The following is a 20,902-nucleotide window of genomic DNA, read 5'->3' as shown; positions in this document are numbered from 1 at the left end:
GAATCTCTCCTATCACCCCCTCCTTCCCTCTCAACCCCCATTGCATTCCCAGCCCACATCCTTAGAGTGACAGAAAATGGAGCCGCAAAGAAATCAAGTGTCTTGTTCCCAGGCTCCTGTGGTACAGCCAGGTCTGGTACGAGGGCTGCCCATTCCCCACTCAGGCCCAGATCAATAATAATGAGTCATTGGTATGGATTAGGATGGTTTGGGTCATTAGCCAGGACTATGCAATGGGACCTTTTCTGACATTGCATTTTGTCATTTGGAGAATTAGCAGTTTGATTAATCACATTCCCAGACCCGAGGGCCACTTCTGAGCTGTTAATGCATTTCAAAAGAGCAGCAGTAACGTATAGCAAAGCAGCAAAGCAGCCGGCTGGGGAGGCTGCCAACCCTTTCCTGTTCCAAGAGGGCTGCTTGGATCCAGAACTCTGCTCTATCAGCCTCCCAGCAAGAAACAGATGGCACACTCAAAAGGGCTGACTGAAAAGAGTTTAATGAAGGAACTTCTTACAGAGGTGTGGGCAGGATCCAGTGGATGGTGAAGCCCCCCTGGCTAGCAACGGCTGGAGGCCATTTCCACCCAGGGCCCGAAGGAACAAAAGGAGGAAGCAGTTTCAAAAGTAGTGAGAGCTGTGGGAAAGGGCACCGCACAGAAGCAGCTGTGGTCTTTGGTAGAGGAAGGCAAGGTGGAGAAACAGTAGGGTAGGGAATGGATCTGGGGGCCAGAGATGGGTTCTCCACCAGGACCAGGCTGACAGGACGGCGTGGCCTGCTGTCTAACCCCTCTGCCCATCCCAATGGCTGCATTTAGCCTCCCCAGCATCAGAGCCAGCATGCCCTCCACCCTGCCCAGGGCTTCACTGAAAAACAAGGCAGTTGTGTGCTAAAACACAACTTGCACGTTTGCAACCAGAGATGATTTTGCCCCCTAGGGGACAGTTAGTTGGCAACGTCTGGAGACATTTTTGATTGTCACAACTTGGGTTCCTGGCATCCCTGTGGGTAAAAGCCAGGGATGCTGCTAAACATCCTAGGATGCCCAGGATAGGGCCCAGTGACAAGGAACCATCTGGCCATAATGTCAATACTGCCAACATAAGAAACTGTGCTTTGGACTAACTGCTCTGGCTCCTGTCATAGGCCTGGCCTCTTCTGTCCCTCCCTCTGCCTCCAGCTGGGCCCTTCCTTGCGCCCTCTCATCCAGCCACAAGTTAGGGTGGCCCCCAGCCCTCTCTCCAGGCTGCCCACTTTGGGCTGACTCTCAGTGGTGTCTTAGCACGCTGCCTTCTTCCTCTGGCTGGCATCGGTGATTCTCTGTATCCCTGCCTCCCTCTCAGGCTGCAGGCGCCTGTTCACAGGCAAGCCCTGCTCCTGATTCCAAATCCTTGTATCTGCACCCTGTCCTCCGCCGTCTCCCCTCAAAGGCCGCCTGTCCTCTAGACCCTATGCCCATCACCCCCTCCAGCCTTGACTACCTTCTCAGTAATTTTTCTCTTTGCAATTGATAGTTCTTTTGGGTCCACCCCTTCTAAACATCATGGAACAAAGCAGATTTTTTCTCAAGCTAGCCAAGGTCAAGCTCAAAACTATTTACACTCTTATTTATGCCCTTAGTTCCCCTGGAATGCTCTCCCCACAAAACACATACACTTGGATTTCACTGATGGTGTAGGTCTCGGGAGTTGCTGAGCCTATGCCTTGCAGAGGCTTCTCTGGCTGAGAAACCAGGAAAGTCTGCCAAAAGTAGCCTCTCCCTATGCTCCCCAGGGAGAGGGCTCCTTAGCAGCCACTGCAGTGGGGAAGGGGCCAAGCCCTCCTGGACGGAGGGAAGGCCAGCAGAAGCAAGAGGGCTAAGGTTGGGCCAGGGAGGGGGTGCAGGGTGACTGTGCTGCCCACCCCTCACTGCAGTCCCACCAGCTCGGTGATGGGCGGGGTCTGTACCATGAACTCCTCATAACGACTGAGAAACAGCCTGAAGCGAGCCAGGTAAGAGTCCTCGTTGTACGGCAGCTGTTTCTTATGGAGGTACTGGGACACCACGGGCTTCACCTGCCAGGAGATGGGCAAGAGAGGCCACTGAGCCAAGACCCCCTCCCCATGGGGAGCCCTTCCTCCTCTCAGCCCCAGCGCCTGTCTCCTGGTTCCATGATGTTCTGGAGGAGCTGAGGGGCAGCAGGGGTAGGTGGGATTCCTGCCTCTCCCCTCCCAGCAGGCAAGGAAAAGGGGTCGGGGGCTTCTCATCCACATCCCTGCACCCAGGGTGCCCAACTCCATGACAGTCCTCCTTGGCACAGGGAATAAAAACTGGGGCTCAAAAAAAAAAACAAAAAAACTGGGGCTCCCTTTGACCAAGCACCTACTGTGTACCCAGCATTTCAGGTCCATCTCCTTTCATCCTTAAAGCCTGCCAGCAAGCACTGCTTACTCTCATCTTCCAGATGAGGAAGCTGCAGCCCCTCGACATTCAGTTAACTTGTCCAGAGTCACCGTGGGAGTAAGAAACCCACACGTCTCTGATCAGAAACGCACACTGCTGCTTGTGCACAGGGCTGACCTTCCAGGGTACTTCAGGCCAGGCCAGCCAGGGGGCCCAGGGTTCAGGTGGACCCTGAGGGTCACCCCCCTCTGCCCTCGGATAGTCGGTTCATCCAGCCCAACCCCCACTTACCTTCAGGCACATATTGTCAGAGAGCCGGGGGAAGAAGTGATGTTCCACGTGGCAGCTGATGATGGAGTGGCCAAAGGCCCAGTCCAGCACAGGCAGCCGTGGCAAGTTCAGCACACCCAGGCTCATCATGTGAATCCGGGGGGGTTTCTTGTCCCGGGAGAACATGGGCAGCCCAATGTGCTGTGACAGACACGGGAGTCACACCCTAGGGCTGGGCTGGGCAGCCCTGTACCTCCCCACCCTGCCCTGGACATCCTCACCTACCACTTGGGGACCCAGTGGGCCCTTCTGCCTCCCTCACTCCCACTCTGGCAGGACCCGGAGAGGCGAGAGGAGGCTGGGACTCTTCCGCCTGTGCTCTGAACTCAGTCTCACCCATCTCTGGGCCTCTGTCTCCATCCGTACAAATGAGGGGCTTGGCCTGGATGCCCCTTGGACCTCATGGTACTGACATGCCCACTACTTCCCACTGCTTGCTCTCATGCCACTATGCCTTTGTCTCATCCTGGAGAGACCCTTCCCTGGTTTCTTTGCACCAGTCACAATCCTGCTCAGGGCTCAAGATCAAGTTTGTGCACCCTCGTGCAGTTTTTCATTCAACAAGTATGGATAAATGCCTCCCCTAAGGGGTTTGGAAGTGAATGGAAACATCTGCACTAGCAGGACAGGCAGGTGGCAGGATGACTCCAGCAGCGGTGCACTTTGAGATGAAGTCATCATTGGCTTCATGTCCAGGGAGCAGGGTCACATCCCTATGGAAATGACCCTGGATCTGAGTGCTGAGCCCCTGGACCCCCATGGAGACCTCCTGTCTCGGGCTCCTCCAGCCTCGTGGCCTGCACTGGGGCCTCTGTGATGGCCCACAGCTCAAGTCACTTGGGCTTATCACAGTAAGTGCCCCGAGGGCAGGAAATGGGGTCCTTCTTAATCACTTATCCCTCCACAGCACCTAATCAAGTGCCAAAGGCATAGAAGTTTCTTAAATCTTCCATCCGCCATTCACATGTAAATGGTAGCCAGTGTTGAAGAGAAGCAAATTCTTTACCTGATAACCCACAGAGAGTTTGGGGTGGAAAATGGAGGAATGAATGCCCCTCTCTCTCCCTAGAACACTGAGTCTAGTGTGTGGTAGGTGGAGAGCGGGGCGGGGGGGGGGGGGGGGGCGGCTCACCTGGAAGATGTTCACGTGCAGGTAAGGGTGGGCCAGCAGGGATCTGGTGGTGAGCATGCAGAGCAGGGCTGAGCCAGGGCTCCTGAAGCCAGACACGTTCAGGAGCACCCAGTAGTGAGCATAGAGGCCCAGGGAAATCAGGCCCAGCGACCGCGCAGCCGACCTGAGCTCCACCTTCCTCAGCCGCTCTGCCAGAGGGAGCAACACATAGAGTAGTGCCGGGGTCGGGGAGGGCAAGGTGCTGCTCCGACACAAGCCGGCTCCTGCGGCCCCAGTGCTGCTAACCAGTGAGCTAACTAGGGCCAAGAGTGCATCCACACAGTCCCGAAAAGTACGTCCACCCATTTTCTGGATATGGAAGCAGAGTATTAAGCAACTTGACCAAGGCCACTCTGCTAGTAAGTGGCAGGGACCCAGGGCTGGGACCCAGGTGTGCTGCCCTCCCGCCCCTCCTTCCGCCGTATGCTATCGCTCCCATGATATTAACATGCAGTGTAACCTGAGGCATGTGCGAAGTGTTTTTATATGCATGACCTCACAGTGCTTTCACACCACCCTTGAGGACCAGGTGAGAACCTGAGTCAGAGTGGTTAAATTACCTGCTGATGGTCATCAGCCAGTAAGTAAGTGGCAGAGCCAGACTTGGCCCTGGGTCCAGGGCCCTTCCACCCTGCATGGCTGTCTCAGGCCTCCGGGAAGCCAGGAGGGGAAGTAAGGAAAGCGGGGAAGCAGGTCGTGCCAGGGCACAGCCCTGGCATACTCACCCACAGCCACCAGTGGGGTTATGATGGGGATCAAGAGAGGAGCCAGGAACATGTACACATAGCGGTTGAGGCAAGGCAACCTCCACGTGCTTGAGTCCCCCAGGCCCAACACGTTGGTGTAACCGTGGTGCATCTTGACGTGTCCATACTTGGCGTACTCTGCACTGAAGGCAGAGCATACCTGGAGGAGGGGCCAGAGAGGGCACCGGAGTCCATGTGAGGCACAGTCAAGCAAAGCAGGACCTTTGCGAGCCCCGAGAACACCCACCATCCCCAGAAGCTGCATTTCCAGGGCCTCCCTGCCTCACACCCCCCAGCTACCCACACCATCAGCTCACAGGTATCCATGACCACAGGGTGGCAGCCAGTCAAAAGAGCTGCACCCACTCAGTGTGGCGATGCTAAGTGTTTGGAGGTGGGAAGCAACTGGGAAGCCCCAGTTGCCACTCTGCCACTGACAACCCGGGCAAGCCTGCAGGCCTGAGGGGGCTCTCAGGGGGGTAAAGCTCTTGGCACCCTATTGCAATTATTTTGTGCCTGTTTCTCTTGGAAACCTCTGTATCTTCAGAGCACTGCTTTGCATTCTGAGCCCCTGGCAGTGTGGGGAGGGGTGCAGGAGTGACCTATCTGTGAGGGTGGTGACCAGGACCAGGTGCCCCGGTGGGGGCTGAGTGTGAACTGCTCCCCAGGGCCGACTCCTCTGGTCTGCGCCCTCGTCCTCATCCTCATGGGATTCTTACAAACGGCCTAGGAGCCGCAGCAGGACAGCAGTTCTGGACTCGGAGGAGGGCAGTCGTTCCAAATGCAAAAGCAGCACTAAGGTGTTTCTTATGCAGATACATGCAAATTAAAATGCAGATGTCAGCCTCCTCCAATATTTTAATCAGGCCAGAAGATTTTGCTAATTTTGTCAAAGAGGCCGCCTGCCTGTTTCCAGAAGAACACCAAGAGTTTCCCAGTTGGGATCACTGTGAGCCTCGTGAAGACAGCAGAACAGCCTTCACCGAGTGCTGTGTCCTGCACCTCACACATGTCATCTGTTCATCTTCCAAGCCCAGCAGGTCAGCGGCCTTATGATCCACCCTTGATAGAAGCAGAAACCAAGACAGAGAGAGGCCACGTGACCACCCCAGGTCACCCAGGGAGGAAGGCGGCAGAGGTAGGATTTGAACCCAGAACCCACCCAAGACAAGCCATCAGACAGACCCCTGAGACGAGCCACCAACTGCAAGGCAGTGGGTCCCCGGGCTCTGGATCCAGGCAGCAGAGGCAAAGCCAGGAGAAGACAAATCAGGAAAGACATTGTCTTCACGCTCCATCTGCAGAAACTTGGACTAAAACGGCACGAAGATGTAACCGGAAGCTCCAGCCAAGGACACCGAGGGGCACAGCAGGGACGCTCTGAGGAAGCTGTATCGCAGACAGACCTGCCCAACGGGCATGGCCCGGCCGGCCCCGGAGGCAGGACGAGGGCTCTGCTCTCCAGGGAGGTAACCCGCCCAGGGATGGGTTGCGCTCGCTGCTTTTGTCACCTGTTTTGACATCTCTTCCAGGCCTTCGGGTCTCCAGAGCATGTGCCCACTGGGGCCCCGTGGTTGGTTCCAGTTCCAGGTGAGGGGCTGCAGCTGGGGGCCGCTGGGCCATCCTCGGAGGCCAGCCTGCCTCTGGCCAAGGCCTGCGAGCGTGTGTTTGGAATCTCAAGTTCTACCCCATGGAACTTGGAATAAGCAGCTTTTTTTTTTTTTTTTTAAGAAACCATATATATTTTTAGATTTTATTTGCTTATTTAAGAGAGAGAAAGCACGAGCAGGGAGGAAGAGGAGAGGGAGAAGCAGACTCCCCACTGAGCAGGGAGCCCAATGCAGATGCAGCGCTGGATCCCAGGACCCTGAGATCATGACCTGAGCCGAAGGCAGCCGCTCCATCAACAGAGCCAGCCGGGCGCCCTAGGGTAGGTGTCGCTTCTTCCTGTGGCTATGCTCTGTGCCCCTCAGGAAAAATTAATTAAGGGCCCCGGTCTCTTAGCAGCACTCAGGCACTGCAAGTGGCCAGAGTGTGCACGGGGCAGGCACCAGGGCACGTCCTCCTGACACTTCCCTCCACTCAGCGTCAGGGACCCCAAGTATCTCCTCGTTCACCTATTCCTTCACTTGGCTGTCTGCACTCGGAAGCACCCTCAGACCTCTGCCGAGGGCCAAAGATAGTTAACAGCTAAGGCGGTGGTTTGAAAAAACTGACCCTTCAAATAGGTAATACATTTATATAATTCAGAATTCAAAAACTATGCAGTTACAGCTCTTCCTACCTCAGTGAGGCCCCAGGTCCCCGCTTTCCTCCTGGGAGGTCCTTAATCTCTTACGTGTCCTCGAATATTTTTTTAAAGATTTTATTCATTTATTCATGAGAGACACAGAGAGAGAGAAAGGCAGAGACACAGGCAGAGGGAGAAGCAGGCTCCATGCAAGCAGCCTGATGTGGGACTCAATCCCAGGACTCCAGGATCACGCCCTGGGCCAAAGGCAGGCGCCAAACCGCTAAGCCACCCAGGGATCCCCATGTCCTTGAATATTATTTTTTAATTTTTTAAAGATTTTTTTTTATTTTTTATTTATTCATGAGAAACACAGAGAGAGAGAAAAAGTGAGTGAGAGAGAGAGAAGCAGGCTCCATGCAAGGAGCCCAAAGTGGGACTCGATCCCCGGTCTCCAGGATCATGCCCTGGGCTGAAGGCAGTGGCTCTAAACCGCTGAGCCACCCGGGCTGCCCTTTTATTTTTTTAAACGAACAATGACCTGGCAGTATTAAAACCCATGATAATAAAATTATGATGCAAAGTTGGGATGTAAACAGGTCATTCTATTGGATTGGGAGGGGAGGGGCAGGACAAGACAGGTGATGGCTGCAGGCTGTTGGAAAAGGAATGGGGATGGGACAGGCAAGAGGGACAGATCTGGGAGGAGCAAGAGGGATTAAGGGCTATGACCAGGTTTCCAGCTTAGGGTTTAGGGCATGGTGGGATCACTGCCAAGGTGGGCACAGGGGCAGGGGGCAAACAAGCATGGAACCAGATGGGATGGAAAGGTGCCTTGCTGTCCCGGACCAGCTGCCCTGAGGCAGGACAGGCCCCGGGCTCCCTCCAGGCCCTCTCTCACTGATTCCGAGGAGCTGAGCAGCCCCTTCATGTTGGCTTCAGGGTGGTGGGGACCTCTGGGGCTCCCCGGGCCTCAGCAATAGGTTTGTCAGATAAAGTATAGGACCCGCAGGTGAATTCAAATTTCAGATAAGCAACCAATTCTTGTAGAGTATATCCCAGATGCACCCCTGGGCTCTGCCCACTAGGTGCCAGTAACATGCACGCATGCGCACACACACACACACACACATACACACACACCAGTCACAACAGCCAAAGATATCTGGAGATACTGGTCCTATCCCTGCCATGTGCTCCCTGTGCTTTCTGTGCTCTCTCTGTGTTCACACCCTACACACCACCTGGTTGATGCCCCTGTCACATTCCACCTGCCCTGATCCCTGGCTACACATTTTAAGGGTGAGCAGCCTTGGCCAAGTGACTTAACCTCTCAGACCAGTGTTTCCTTATCTATGAAGTGAGGGTAATCACAGCTTCCACTCACAGGGAGGCATCACTACTAAATGCAACAATTTGCATAAAGTACACAGTAAGCACCCAGTAAGTGTCTGATGATATAATCGGGAATTTTATTATTTCCATGTCATTCATGTGTATCTGTTTCCCCACCTGACTATGAGCCCTTGGGGAACTAGAAGCGGGTCTGGGTCATTGTTGTGACCCCAGCACCCAGTGGAGGACTTGTCAGGGAGGAGCAGCTCAGTGATGTGGACAACACTGCTGGCCCATTGCCACTCAGCCTGGACTGACGCTGTCCCAGCCCCGGATCCCCCAGGGTGTCCTCGCCCTCCTGGGGAGCCACTATCGTGCTCATGGGGAGTTTGCCCTCTCCTCCCCAAGCTCCTCCCTCAAGGCTGCAGTCCTCACACTTGGGCTGCCATCCACACATGGACTCCCTGGCCCTGCTCCAGGGTCCTCTGCCTCCGAGGGCCATATGCAAGGCCACCACGGTCCCTGCCACCAGGAATCGGGCCTTACAGACCAACAGGAGTAGGGATTGCCACGAGACCCTCTTCCCAGAGTCCTTGGGCTTATCTTTGAGGAAGCTACACCAAAGCTGAGGACAGTGGGGTGGGGGCTACTTGAAAGTCCATTTACCAAATCTGAACATGGTAAAATGGCAGAGATACACACACACACACACACACACACACACACAGTCCAATGTCAATTTCCTGGTCTGGCTACTGAAGGAGACTCATACACATGTAACTTGTAATAAATATAAATGTTATATAAAAAGGGGCACCTGGGTGGTTGGGATCAAGCCCCACATCGGGCCCCATGCTCAGTGCAGAGTCTGCTCATCTCTCTCCCTCTGCTCCTCCCCCTACTCACACACACACACTCTCTCTCCCTCTAAAATAAATAAATAACATCCTTTTTTTAAAAAGATGTTATTTATTTATTCATGAGAGACACACACAGAGAGAGAGAGAGGCAGAGACACAGGCAGAGGGAGAAGCAGGCTCCATGCAGGGAGCCCAATTCAGGAGCTGATCCCGGGCCCCCAGGATCATGCCCTGGGCCGAAGGCAGGCACCAAACCGCTGAGCCACCCAGAGATCCCCCAAGTAACATATTTTTTAAAAAAGGATATAAATGTAACTAATGGGGAAAGGTGGGTGAAGGGTACCCTGGACCTCTCTGCCATATTTTTGCCACATCCTGTGAATCTATAATTATTTCAAAACTAAAGTCTGTTTGTTCACAAAAGTATATTTTGTACTACAGATCTAGTCTTGCCCTCTGAATAAATTTTTAAAATTAAAAAAATTAAAAATCACAGTCGGGCATACTCAGACCGATGCCCCACAGGATTCGGGTGGGGACAGAGAGCCACAGTCGGGTGGCTGTTAGAGAGACAGCCCAGAAGGTAATGGCCACACTGAACTTGAGAATCGGGCCCAGGCTGGGGCTTCTGGGATCTACATGGGACTCCAGCAAAGGTGATGACATTCCCCTGTGTGACACCCCTTCCCTCAGGGCAGAGCCAGCCCCCCTCCCCAGTTTCCTTGGATCAGCTGTGACCCCACCCCTGCAGCACAAAGCCAACTTTTAGAAGGAAGGTTTGAGGTTGAGACACACTAAAGAGCTTAGTACTGGATCGACCTGTTCTCTCCCACTCAGGAAGCAACTTTTTTTTTTAAGATTTATTTATGGGCAGCCCCGGTGGCACAGTGGTTTAGCGCCGCCTGCAGCCCAGGGCATGATCCTGGAGACCCTGGATCGAGTCCCACATCAGGCTCTCTGTATGATGCCTGCTTCTCCCTCTGCCTGTGTCTCTGCCTCTCTCTTTGTCTCTATGAATATATAAATAAAATCTTTAAAAAAAAGATTTTATTTATTTATTCATGAAAGACACAGAGAGGCAGAGACGTAGGCAGAAGGAGAAGCAGGCTCCCTGCAGGAAGCCTGACCCCGAACTCGATCCCAGGACCACGGGATCCCAAGATCACGGGATCAAGACCTGAGCCGAAGGCAGATGCTCAACCACTGAGCCACCCAGGTGTCCCTACTAAGGAAGCATCTTGACTGTGAGTGAAATACAGAGAAGTCCATAAAGCCCTCGGATTCGTTGGGGGGGAGGGGGGCGTTGATCCTTCTCAAGCTGTGGGATTAAAACCAAGGACTGCCCTGCCCACCCCATCCTGCCCCCACCCTTCTGTGGTCTCATCACATAACCTAGGACAGAGAGGGCAGGTGCTCTTGGAGGGAAAGCCAGGACCATCACTGGACTGGGGGGAGGCTCAGAGGCTCACCAGCAGGAGGAACAGAACGTTCTCATGTAGACCAGAAATGGGAAGCTCACTCTAGTGCGGGTTGGGTGTATAACTGGGGATACCCCAAAGAAACAGCCACAACTGGAGTGTCACTGCGCTGTCCCTCCTGCCTGCCCCTCCCCCCAGATCCCAGTGGTCAGAGAGGACCAGGCCCCTATCCCACCCTGCAGCTCAAGCCAGCGGACCTAGAGACAAACCTGGCCAAACCCGGGTGCATGGGGACACCAAAGACACTCACTGACGCCCTGGGCTACAGACCAGAAAACTAGATCATTCTATAGTAAGGACACTTACACACATGTAACTTGTAATAAAGTTCTTGAGGGTGAAGGCTGGGGTGGAGCACAGGTAGCCAATGAGAGGAGGATCAAAGAGAGAAGACTACACGACACAGCAGAAGTGGGGAATCGGGGGTCCAGGAGTGTCCCGGGCAGCGAGAACACATCCTCACAGAGAAAAGGTGGTGGGCAGCAGATGTGCACACACACACTCACACACTCACACACTCAGATCTGTCTAGCTCGGCAAAATGCATGAACCTTTCTGTCAAACACAAACAACAGGGGGATCCCTGGGTGGCTCAGCAGTTTAGCGCCTGCCTTTAGCCCAAGGCATGATCCTAGAGTCCCAGGATCGAGTCCCATGTCAGGCTCCCTACATGGATGGAGCCTGCTTCTCCCTCTGCCTGTGTCTCTGCCTCTCTCTCTGTGTGTGTCTCTCATAAATAAATAAATAAATAAATAAATAAATAAATAAATAAACAAACTTTAAAAAACACACACAAAAAGGGGATCCCTGGGTGGCGCAGCGGTTTGGTGCCTGCCTTTGGCCCAGGGCGCGATCCTGGAGACCCGGGATCGAATCCCACGTCGGGCTCCCGGTGCGTGGAGCCTGCTTCTCCCTCTGCCTGTGTCTCTGCCTCTCTCTCTCTCTCTCTGTGACTATCATAAATAAATAAAAATTAAAAAAAAAAAAACACACACACACAAAAATAAAAAAAATAAAAAACACAAACAACACTAACAGACAAGAACAGCGAAACTGCTAACCCTCTCCTCGCAGCTGACCGCATGCTCCCTCCAGAAAAAAGGAGCAGCGCCAACACTTGGGGAGCATCCAAGAGTCAGGCGTATACCCTAAATCCAGATCTCCGAGGTTGCATTTAATCCTCGCACTGGCTCCGTCAGGCCAGTGATGTTATTAGATGAGGAAGCCAACGCTGAATTAAGTAACTTGCCCAAGGTCAGGCAACCAGCAAGGCTGGGCACGTGACTTCAAAGGTTGTGCCCCGACGCTGGGCCCTGCCTGGCTGCCAAGACCAGCATCCTGCCCGAATATTCCACTTGGCCCACTAAGGCCAGGGGTATGGGGAGACCCCCGGCAGGGGCATAGCCAGAACCAAATCACTTGTGACGTGTCCAGCAGCAGTCAGGACATGGAGGGGAGAACCACGCCTCCTCCACCACAGGGGGCTCACGGGCCTCTAGACAGGACCCTCTGCTCACTGGCTTTTTCCTGGACCTTTCCCCCACATCACCTGCAGAGTCATCATAATAACTACTGACAAAACACCTACCAGGAGCTCGACCTGGTGCTACGAGCTGAACATCCAAAAAAACAAAGGTGAGGCCAGGCCCTGGGGGCCTGTCTACTAGACACTGATTCCCTGCCGCTCTTCAGCGAGGAACCTGGGGAAGCTGGGGAAGCTTCTCAGTAGAGGTGTCCTCAGCTCCCTGCCTTCTCTCGGCATCCACCATAGCTGCCTTGTTCCCCAGAACCGAAGCCAGGGCATTCTCAGACTTTGGTGGGTATCAGATTCACCTGGGGAACCTGGTACATAGGGTGGCCAGGGCGCTCTCTTCCAACAAGCCTGGGCCTCCAGGTCATTCAGCTGCACAGTGAAATTTGACCTCTGTACAGTCAAATTCCCTGTTTTGTAAGAGTCTAAAATCCATAGCACTCACTCATCCTTAGGTGCCCCCAGGGCACCTGGCACTCAGGACAGCTTTGAAAAGTTCACACAGAGCTAATCCTAACTGCTGTGTTCCCCGCTTCTCCCCTGCCCATGATTACAAACAAGGGGGCATCTGACCCCAGCTCCAGGCCTCAGAGTCTGGCTAGCACCAATTCCCAGGGATCCCTGGAAAGGGAAATAGCTTGAAATGGACCCTGAGGATCAGAAACCTGTAGGTTCCTCTTGTTCTTAGCACTTTAGAAACGTGAGCAGGGGGACACCTGGGTGGCTCAGTGGTTCAGCATCTGCCTTTGGCTCAGCTCATTATCCCGGGGTCCTGGGATCGAGTTCCTAATCAGGCTCCCCATGGGGAGCCTGCTTCTCCCTCTGCCTGTGTCTGTCTCTCTCTGTGGGTCTCTCATGAATAAATAAAATCTTAAAAAAGAAATGTGCACAGGTGGGAGAGGAGGGGAAGGGTAGAGAGGGAAGATGGAGAGCACTAGGTAAGAAATGTATAATTATAAAATGTCATCTATGTGTCTGCACATGCGTGTTTAGGTATAGAAACCTTCATAAAGCTACATCAAGTTAATAACTGTGTTAATTGGTCATGGTAACCAGTGGCAGAAAAGCACTGCTTGGGGCCAGCTTTCATATTTGTTCCTAAAAGATCTGGGTGGCCAGGCAAAGGTCTACCTGGAAGGGGGGAGTGGAAGGGGGTAGGTTCCACAGAGGAACCTGAAAGGCCTGACACCAGCCCAGAGAGAAGGACGATCTGGCCAGAAACCTCTGGCTTTGCCCGCAGGTGAGAAGAGTGAGGCAGAATCAGGAGGGAGTCGAAGGAAGTCAGGGGAGGCTTAGGTCAGGAGAGGAGGGCATTCCTCAGGATGGCTTGGCCATCATCAAGCATCAGAGGGGTATGTTCTGGAGTTGGGACACTCTAGGCCCCTGTCCTCTCTTTCTTTACTGGCCGGGGTTCACATTTTCCTGTGAAACCAGGAGGCCCCAAAGGTGGTAGCCAGGGCAGGTGTCCTGCTAAGAGGAGGAAGTTCTATCACCACTTGGTCCAGTGCTACAGAGAGGCAAGTAGGTGCCCCCAGGAGAAACAGGGGTGCCCAGGCCAGGTGCACTGCCATAAGTGGACTCGAATACATTCCTCACGCAGCTCTCTACCCACCAGTGAAGCCCCCTCTCAAGGGCTTAGGGCTATGCACACATGCACACACACATGACTGTAGAGCGTGCTGCACACTTAGATACACATACCAACAGCTGCAGTGGCCTGTCCACGTAGGCACACACAGCTGTGCACACCTACATGTTTCCATGGAACAATGAGATTGCAAAAGAAGAAAGAGAGAAAGAAAGAGAGAAAGAAAAGAAAGAAAGAAAGAAAAAAAAAAGAAAGAAAGAAAGAAAGAAAGAAAGAGAAAAGAAAGGAAGGAAGGAAGGAAGGAAGAAAAAGAGAAAGAAAGAAAAAGAAAGAAAGAAAGGAAGGAAGGAAGGAAGGAAGGAAGGAAGGAAGGAAGGAAGAAAGAAAGAGAAAAAAAAGAAAGAAAGAAAGAAAGAAAGAAAGAAAGAAAGAAAGAAAAAGAAAAGAAAGGAAGGAAGGAAGAAAAAGAGAAAGAAAGAAAGAAAGAAAGAAAGAAAGAAAGAAAGAAAGAAAAAGAAATAAAGGAAGGAAGGAAGGAAGGAAGGAAGAAAAAGAGAAAGAAAGAAAGAAAGAAAAAGAAAGAAAGAAAGAAAGAAAGAAAGAAAGGAAGGAAGGAAGGAAGGAAGGAAGAAAGAAAGAAAGAAAGAAAGAAAGAAAGAAAGAAGAAGAAAGAGAAAAGAAAGAGCAATGAGATTGCCAACACAGTACCCGTAGTCACCCTCACCCCAGCCAGGCTCACCTCCACGAAGAAAAGCTCCCAAATCTTGTTCCAGCGTTTAGACTCTGTGAGCGCGCCGTGAGTGGCCAGGTGGCTGCCCTTGACAGTGAGTGTGTAGTGGCACACACCCAGGAGGGTGATGCCCAGCCCAAGGACCACGACATTCTCGGAGCGCAGGCATAAGAACCCTGTATGGAGGAAGGAGAATGGGGATGGGGGGCGGGGGGGCAGGCTTTTCCTCCAGCTCTTGGAGATTTGGGCCCAAACACCCTGGCCCCAAAGCGGGCTGAAGCCCTGGGGGCTGCCAGAGGCAGCAGCGAGGCAGGTGCCCATCAGGGGAGGTCCAGGGGAAGCTCCATCCCTGGCGTGCCCCCGTGGAACATCCTCCCCTCCTCCAGTCCCTCTCATCCCTCTCAAATCCTCCCTCCCCCTCAAGCCACCAGGCCTTCCCCCTCCAGCGCCCCATTCTGGGGACCTAGGGCAGGACACTGCAACTAGACTTTCGGACTTGGGGCGAACCGTCCTTCCTGGGGTCCCCGCAGTACGCACATCTCCCCAGGCCGCGGTCCCCAGGGGTCCCCATCTCCCTCGCCACCGTCCGCAGCCGCAGCCCGGCCCCCTGTCGCCCCGTCCCGTGCCCCTCACCGGCCGGCAGGGAGAGGAGGCTGAGCGCGAGGATGGCGCAGTCCACGCCGTGGCGCTCCCACCACGAGCTCGCCCTCTCCACGTCGCGGACCAGCGCCTCCAGCTCGGCCAGCAGCGCCTCGCCCCCGCCGTCCCCCCGGGGGGCGCCCCGAGCCGGCTCCATGGGCTCCGCCGAGGCGACCCAGGAGGAGTCGGGGACGGCGTGCGGCGCCCCGCGAGGCGCACGGCGCGAGCAGGGGCGGGCGGGGGCGGAGTCACGCGCCGGCTGGGGACACCCGCCCTCGGTGTCACGGTGCGCGCCGGGCACCCGAGCGCCTCCTGCTGCGCGCCTCGGCGACCCGGCCTGGCTCCCCGGGGCACCGGGCGCGTCCCGAGGAGGAGGAGCCGGGCGGATGCGCGCGGCGGGGAGGCCCCCCGGGGCGAGAACCGGCGCCGAGACCCCATGGAGAGCCACCCCAGGGCCATCTGACCGCCTGACCTCAGACACCTTCCCCGCGGTCTCCGGGTCCCCGCAGCGCCTGGCGTCGGCCGTAGCCTCTTACTCCTCCAGCATGTGCCTGAGTCTTGGTAGCACTTGGCAGATGCGCGGGGGCCCCTCTGGTCCTCGACTTTAACAGTAGTGACCCGTGGAGAATCGGCCCTCCAGCCCAGTGATTTTTGGAGTGAGAAACTCTAAAAGGAATCACCATAGAGAAAGGCATAACTATAGAGAAAACACACCCAGGGGTCATCATTCCGGGTGGATCCCTCTGCAGTTCCACTTGCTCAGGAGCACCCAGGGGCATGGCAAACAGCAGCCACCCCCCTGCCCTGGGAGCAGCGCCTGCCCCAGTCCCTTCCCCCCAGGGCAGCCCCACCCGGAGCTGGTGGAGGTCCTCCCCACACAAGCCCCTGGGCTCTGCTGACTCCCTTCTCAGCATCTGGGGATCTGTTCTCCTTTTTCTTTTTTTTGTTTTACATTCTCCCTGGTTCCATACTGAACCCCCCTTTCAAAATGAGGTCCAGCATGATGAGGGCAGCAGCATTTCAGAGATCTTTGGGAAGGAGGAAGAAAAGCAGGAGGAAGAGGGGACAGAGGAGAGCCCTGTGAGGAGGCTAGGGACACTAATGAATGACTCCTGGTGTCTACCATGGCATCTTCCTTCACGAATTCTTATGAGCTTATCCCTCCGATTCCGTAGAAAAGGGTAAGATTTCTTTACCAGGTCAGTGTTCTAAGGGGCTTACAATCTAACAGACCGGTTCTCACCACACACACACACACACACACACACACACACACGGACAAGTCTGGATCCTCATAGCTTCATCATTGGCTTCCGTCTCCTTTTTTTTTTTTTTTTAAGATTTTTAAAATTTATTTATTCATGAGAGATACAGAGAGAGGCAGAGACACAGGCAGAGGGAGAAGCAGGCTCCCTGTAGGGAGCCCGATGCAGGACTCAATCCCAGGACCCTGGGATCACAATCTAAGCCATAGGCAGATGCTCAACCACTGAGCCACCCAGATGCCCCGGCTTCTGTATCCTTATTAGGTTTTGTGTTTCCCCACAACCCCGCAAGGATGGTATCTTTCCCGTCTGATTCACAGAGGCCCAGAGAGATGAACTGATCTGCCCAACACCCAGCCCGAAGTTACTAAATGGCAGAACTAGAACTCAAATCCAGGGTGTCTCCTCCAAATTCAGTTATCTTTTGTTTATATCAGATTCTTAAGACTGAGAAGGGGGAGGTGCCCTCTCCCCAGATATACTAGAATTTTCAAGGCGGGGACATGTACAATTTTTATTTTTTATTTATTTTTTTTTTTAAAAAGATTTTATTTATTTATTCATGAGAGATACAGGGAGAGAGAGAAGCAGAGGGAGAAGCAGCCTCCATGCAAGGAGCCCGATGTGGGATTCGATCCTGGGTCTCCAGGATCACACCCTGGGCCGAAGGCGGGCACTTAACTGCTGAGTCACCCAGGGATCCCAGACATGTACAATTTTTAAAAGCATATTTGATATTAATATGCAATATGATAATACAATTATATAAAGGTGGAATTCCATGGCTTTTATCATATAAACTAGGAAACTTCCTACCAAGGTAGGAAGAAAGTACCAAGAATACCCTCACTTCCCCCTGGATATCTAAGTGACGTTATGAAACAAATGCTGAAAGGATGCCTGGGTGGCTCAGTGGTTGAGCACCTGCCTTCTGCTGGAGTTGTGATCCCAGGGTCCAGGATCAAGTCCCGCATCAGGCTCCTTGCAGGAAGCTGGCTTCTCTCTCTGTCTCTGCCTCTCTCTCTCTCTCTCTCTCTCTCTCTCACGAATAAATAATTTCTTAAAAAAAAAAAAAAAGGAAGCAAATGCTGAGTGTCAAACAGGAGCAGAGGCAAAATGTGCATTAGAGGATCTCCAGGAGCCAGGAACTCCCATGGTGGGGCGGGCTGGCTGGCAGTCTCCCTGGAGAGAGGCAGATTTAAATCTGGCTGAGAAGGAAGAGAACAAGGCATTCTGGGTCTTCAAGACATGGAGAGGGTTAGGAGATTGTTAGGGGCGGAGCCAGGTGCTGGGGTACAGAGAATGGCAGAGAGGTGGGGGCTTGCTCCTGGAGGCCCAGGGAGCCATAGCAGCTTCTAGAGCAAGGGAGTGACTCGCATAATGTGTTCAGGAAGGGTCACAGGCATAGCGGAGTAGCCCACTGGAGTGCACGAGACTAATTTGGAGACTGTTTCAGCACCCTAAAACAGGAGGGTACTGACGATGTAGATGGCAAGGGAGGGGTGTTGTAGGATGGAAGAGGGGTAAGTCAAAATCTGGAAGACTGAGATAAACAGTTCACTGAGGGAAATGTACAGATGGCCTGTGGGCCCATGAAAAGATGCTCCACATCATCAGTCTTTAGGGAAATGCTATTTCAGACCTGCTATTTCCTAAATGCCAATCGCCAGGCACCACTAAACATTGGCGAGAAGGTGCGGAGCAACTGACCTCTCATTCGGGCTGACAAGGGTACGAGGCGATACAACCCCTCTGGAAAACAGTTTGGCAGTTTCCTGTTAAGGTTAAATATACACTTATCCTATGACCCAGCAAGGCAGCTCCCCGATCTTCAACCAACAGAAATAAAAACATGTGTCCCCATAAAAATGTGTATCTCAGGAACGCCTGGGTGGCTCAGTGGTTGAGCATCTGCCTTTGGCCCAGGGTGTGATCCTGAAGTCCCAGGATCAAGTCCCACATTGGGCTCCCTGCATGGGGCCTGCTTATCTCTCTGCCTGTGTCTCTGCCTCTTCCTGTGTGTGTCTCATGAATAAATAAATAAAACTTTTTTTTAAAAATGTGTATCTCGATGATCAAAGCAGCGTTGTTCATCATAGCCACATTGGAAATAACGCAAATGTCCATCAACGGGAGAATGGACGGACACATGGGTACCTCCAAACAACACCCGTAATATAAAAGAGCAGCTGGTGCAGTCAACAGTGCAGACAGACGAACAGTGTGGATAAGCTGACGCAGCCCTGCAGACAGAATGCTGAGGGAAAGAAGCCATCCACAGACCAGAACCTACTGTATGATTCCATTTATAGGAAGGTTAAGGATAGTAGAACTAATATATGGCGATAGAAATCAAATCAGTAGTTGCCCAGGGAGGAGTGAGTGGGGGACAGTAATTGCAAAGGGACCCAAGGAAACTGTCTGGAAGAATAGAGATGTTCTGTATCTTCCTGGGGTCATGTTCACACAGGTGTGTATGTTGGTCTAAAGTCATCGACCTGCACACTCAGAGTGGGTGCGTTTTATTATGGTTAATTATACCTCAGTAGAGTTGACTAAAGTGGAACCAGATAGGAAGCAGATGCTCTCTTTTTTTTTTTCATTTTTTAAAAAAGGATTTTATTTATTTATTCATGAGAGACACACAGAGGGAAGCAGAGACACAGGCAGAGAGAGAAGCAGACTCCCTGTAGGAAGCCTGATTCAGGACTTGATTCCAGGACCCGGGATCACGACCTGAGCCAAAGGCAGACGCTCAGCCACTGAGCCACCCAGGTGCCCCAGATTCTCTTTTTAAATGGAAAGAGCCTGATTAGAGCTGAACACGGGCATGCCCGAGGCATACACTCAACAGAAATGCAAAGAAAGATCCATAGCCAGTGTACTCAAAATAGGCAAACCCTGGGGACAACTCAAATATCCCCCAATGCTACAATGATAAATGAAATGTGGAACGTGCATGCCGGGGTGTATTATACAGCCCGAACCTAATGTTGAACAATCTAAACCAGATGCAACAGAGGACAGACTCCACTTGGTTCCATTCATATTAAGGGCACCTGGGGGGCTCCGTGGTTGAGCATCTATCTGCCTTCAGCTCAGGGCATGATCCTGGAGTCCCGGGATCGAGTCCCTCATCGGGCTCCCTGCAGGGAGCCTGCTTCTCCCTCTGCCTGTGTCTATGCCTCTCTCTCTCTGTGTCTCTCATGAATAAATAAATTCCAAGAAAGAAAAAAAGAGAGAAAGAAAGAAAGAAAGAAAGAAAGAAAGAAAGAAAGAAAGAAGAGAGAAAGAAAGAGAAAGAAAAAAGAAAAAGAAGAAAGAAAGAAAGAAAGAAAGAAAGAAAGAAAGAAAGAAAGTAAGTTCCATTCATATAAAATTCAAAAACAGGCTTAGGATGGCTGTTACTGATGGGGGTAGTAACCAGAAGGGGACACATAAGGGTTTGGGGAGGCTGGTAAATGTTTTGTTTCTTGATCTGGGGGTTGGTAACCCTCTATAAAAGTCCATCATGCTATATTGCTATTATGTGTGAATTTTTCTGTATGTATATTCCATCTTAATTAAAACACTTGCTTTATTTTTCTGATTGGTAAAGTGTTTTTTTGTTTTTGTTTTGGTTTTTTTTAGAGGTGAGAATTGGAAGGCAGACGTCACCCATAAGTGGAGCAACAGTGAAGTGTGGGGACAGCAAGTTGGGGTGGCACCTCCATTCCTTTGGCCATGGGCGATGGCAGCTGAGCTTGTAGGGTGGGAGAAGCACCTGATCTCCCAGACTCTTTCCCCATTCCTTCCTCCCTATCAGCCCATCCTGACCTCTCGGCCCCACATCCCGCCTCTCCCTGCTTCCAGGATCCTGCTCACGGGAGTGAGAAAGAACTGTGACTGGCCGGCCAGGTCTGCACCTTTGAGGCTTGCTGCGTGGCTTCTCATGACAGGGCCCCAGGGCCCAGCGAGCAGGCCCGGGCAGGTTCCTTGACCTCTGCCCACAGTGGGCCGCTGTCCTGCTGCCAAGGCTGCAGCCGGGGCTGGGGCCTGTCTTCTCCTCCCAGCCGGCCTCTCCTAGACCTGCCTCTGCCCCCACCCAAACCCTCACCCTTCTGCATAAGACCCAGCATATGTGAAGAGCGACAGCTTTGGAGTTGGACTTGCTCATTAACTGTGTGGCTTTGGGTGAGTTACTCAACCTCTCTGAGCTTAGTATCTTCATGGATGCAAAGCACAGGCATTTGAAAAAGTGAGGTAAAGATCAATGGGCATTTTAACATTTTCTTTGTGTACCCCAACAGTTGTCCGCACCCCACTTTGGAGATCAATAGCCCACAGCCTGAGGTCTCAATTGCTCAGCATGGCCTTTGAGCACCTCCAAGCTCTAGTTCCACCTCTGACTACTCGTCTGCTTGGGGCCAGAGTAGCTGCTCCCTGACCTCTGGGAAGCTGTTGTTCCTTCCTACATCTGCCTTCGTTCCCAGGGTGATTGTTTCTACTCCCGCACCCCATCTAAACCCCACCCATCCTCCGGGGTGCTGGTGACTTCAGCCACCCCTACAAAGCTCCCATGTTCCCGTGTATTTCACACATGGCACCAATTTTATTGAGCACCTACTGTTTGCCAG

The 20,902-nt window shown here is 52.9% G+C and overlaps 1 protein-coding gene across 1 annotated transcript; it reads right to left on the bottom strand.

The window, feature by feature from the left end:
* Positions 1 to 483: 483 nt before the first annotated feature.
* On the bottom strand, positions 484 to 15,272 carry FADS6 (fatty acid desaturase 6). The gene is made up of 6 exons (XM_025999709.2): positions 15,016 to 15,272; positions 14,392 to 14,558; positions 4,610 to 4,790; positions 3,846 to 4,033; positions 2,675 to 2,854; positions 484 to 2,055 (listed from the first exon to the last, which is right to left on the bottom strand). The coding sequence occupies exons 1-6, from the start codon at positions 15,176 to 15,178 to the stop codon at positions 1,906 to 1,908; spliced, it is 1,029 nt and encodes a 342-aa protein (XP_025855494.1). The 5' UTR covers positions 15,179 to 15,272; the 3' UTR covers positions 484 to 1,905.
* Between the last annotated feature and the right edge of the window lie 5,630 nt (positions 15,273 to 20,902).

Source organism: Vulpes vulpes, chromosome 2, assembly GCF_048418805.1.
Source record: "Vulpes vulpes isolate BD-2025 chromosome 2, VulVul3, whole genome shotgun sequence".
Taxonomy (NCBI): Eukaryota; Metazoa; Chordata; class Mammalia; order Carnivora; family Canidae; genus Vulpes; species Vulpes vulpes.
Note: the sequence above shows the minus strand (reverse complement) of the source record. Positions and strands in the feature narration are given on the sequence as shown.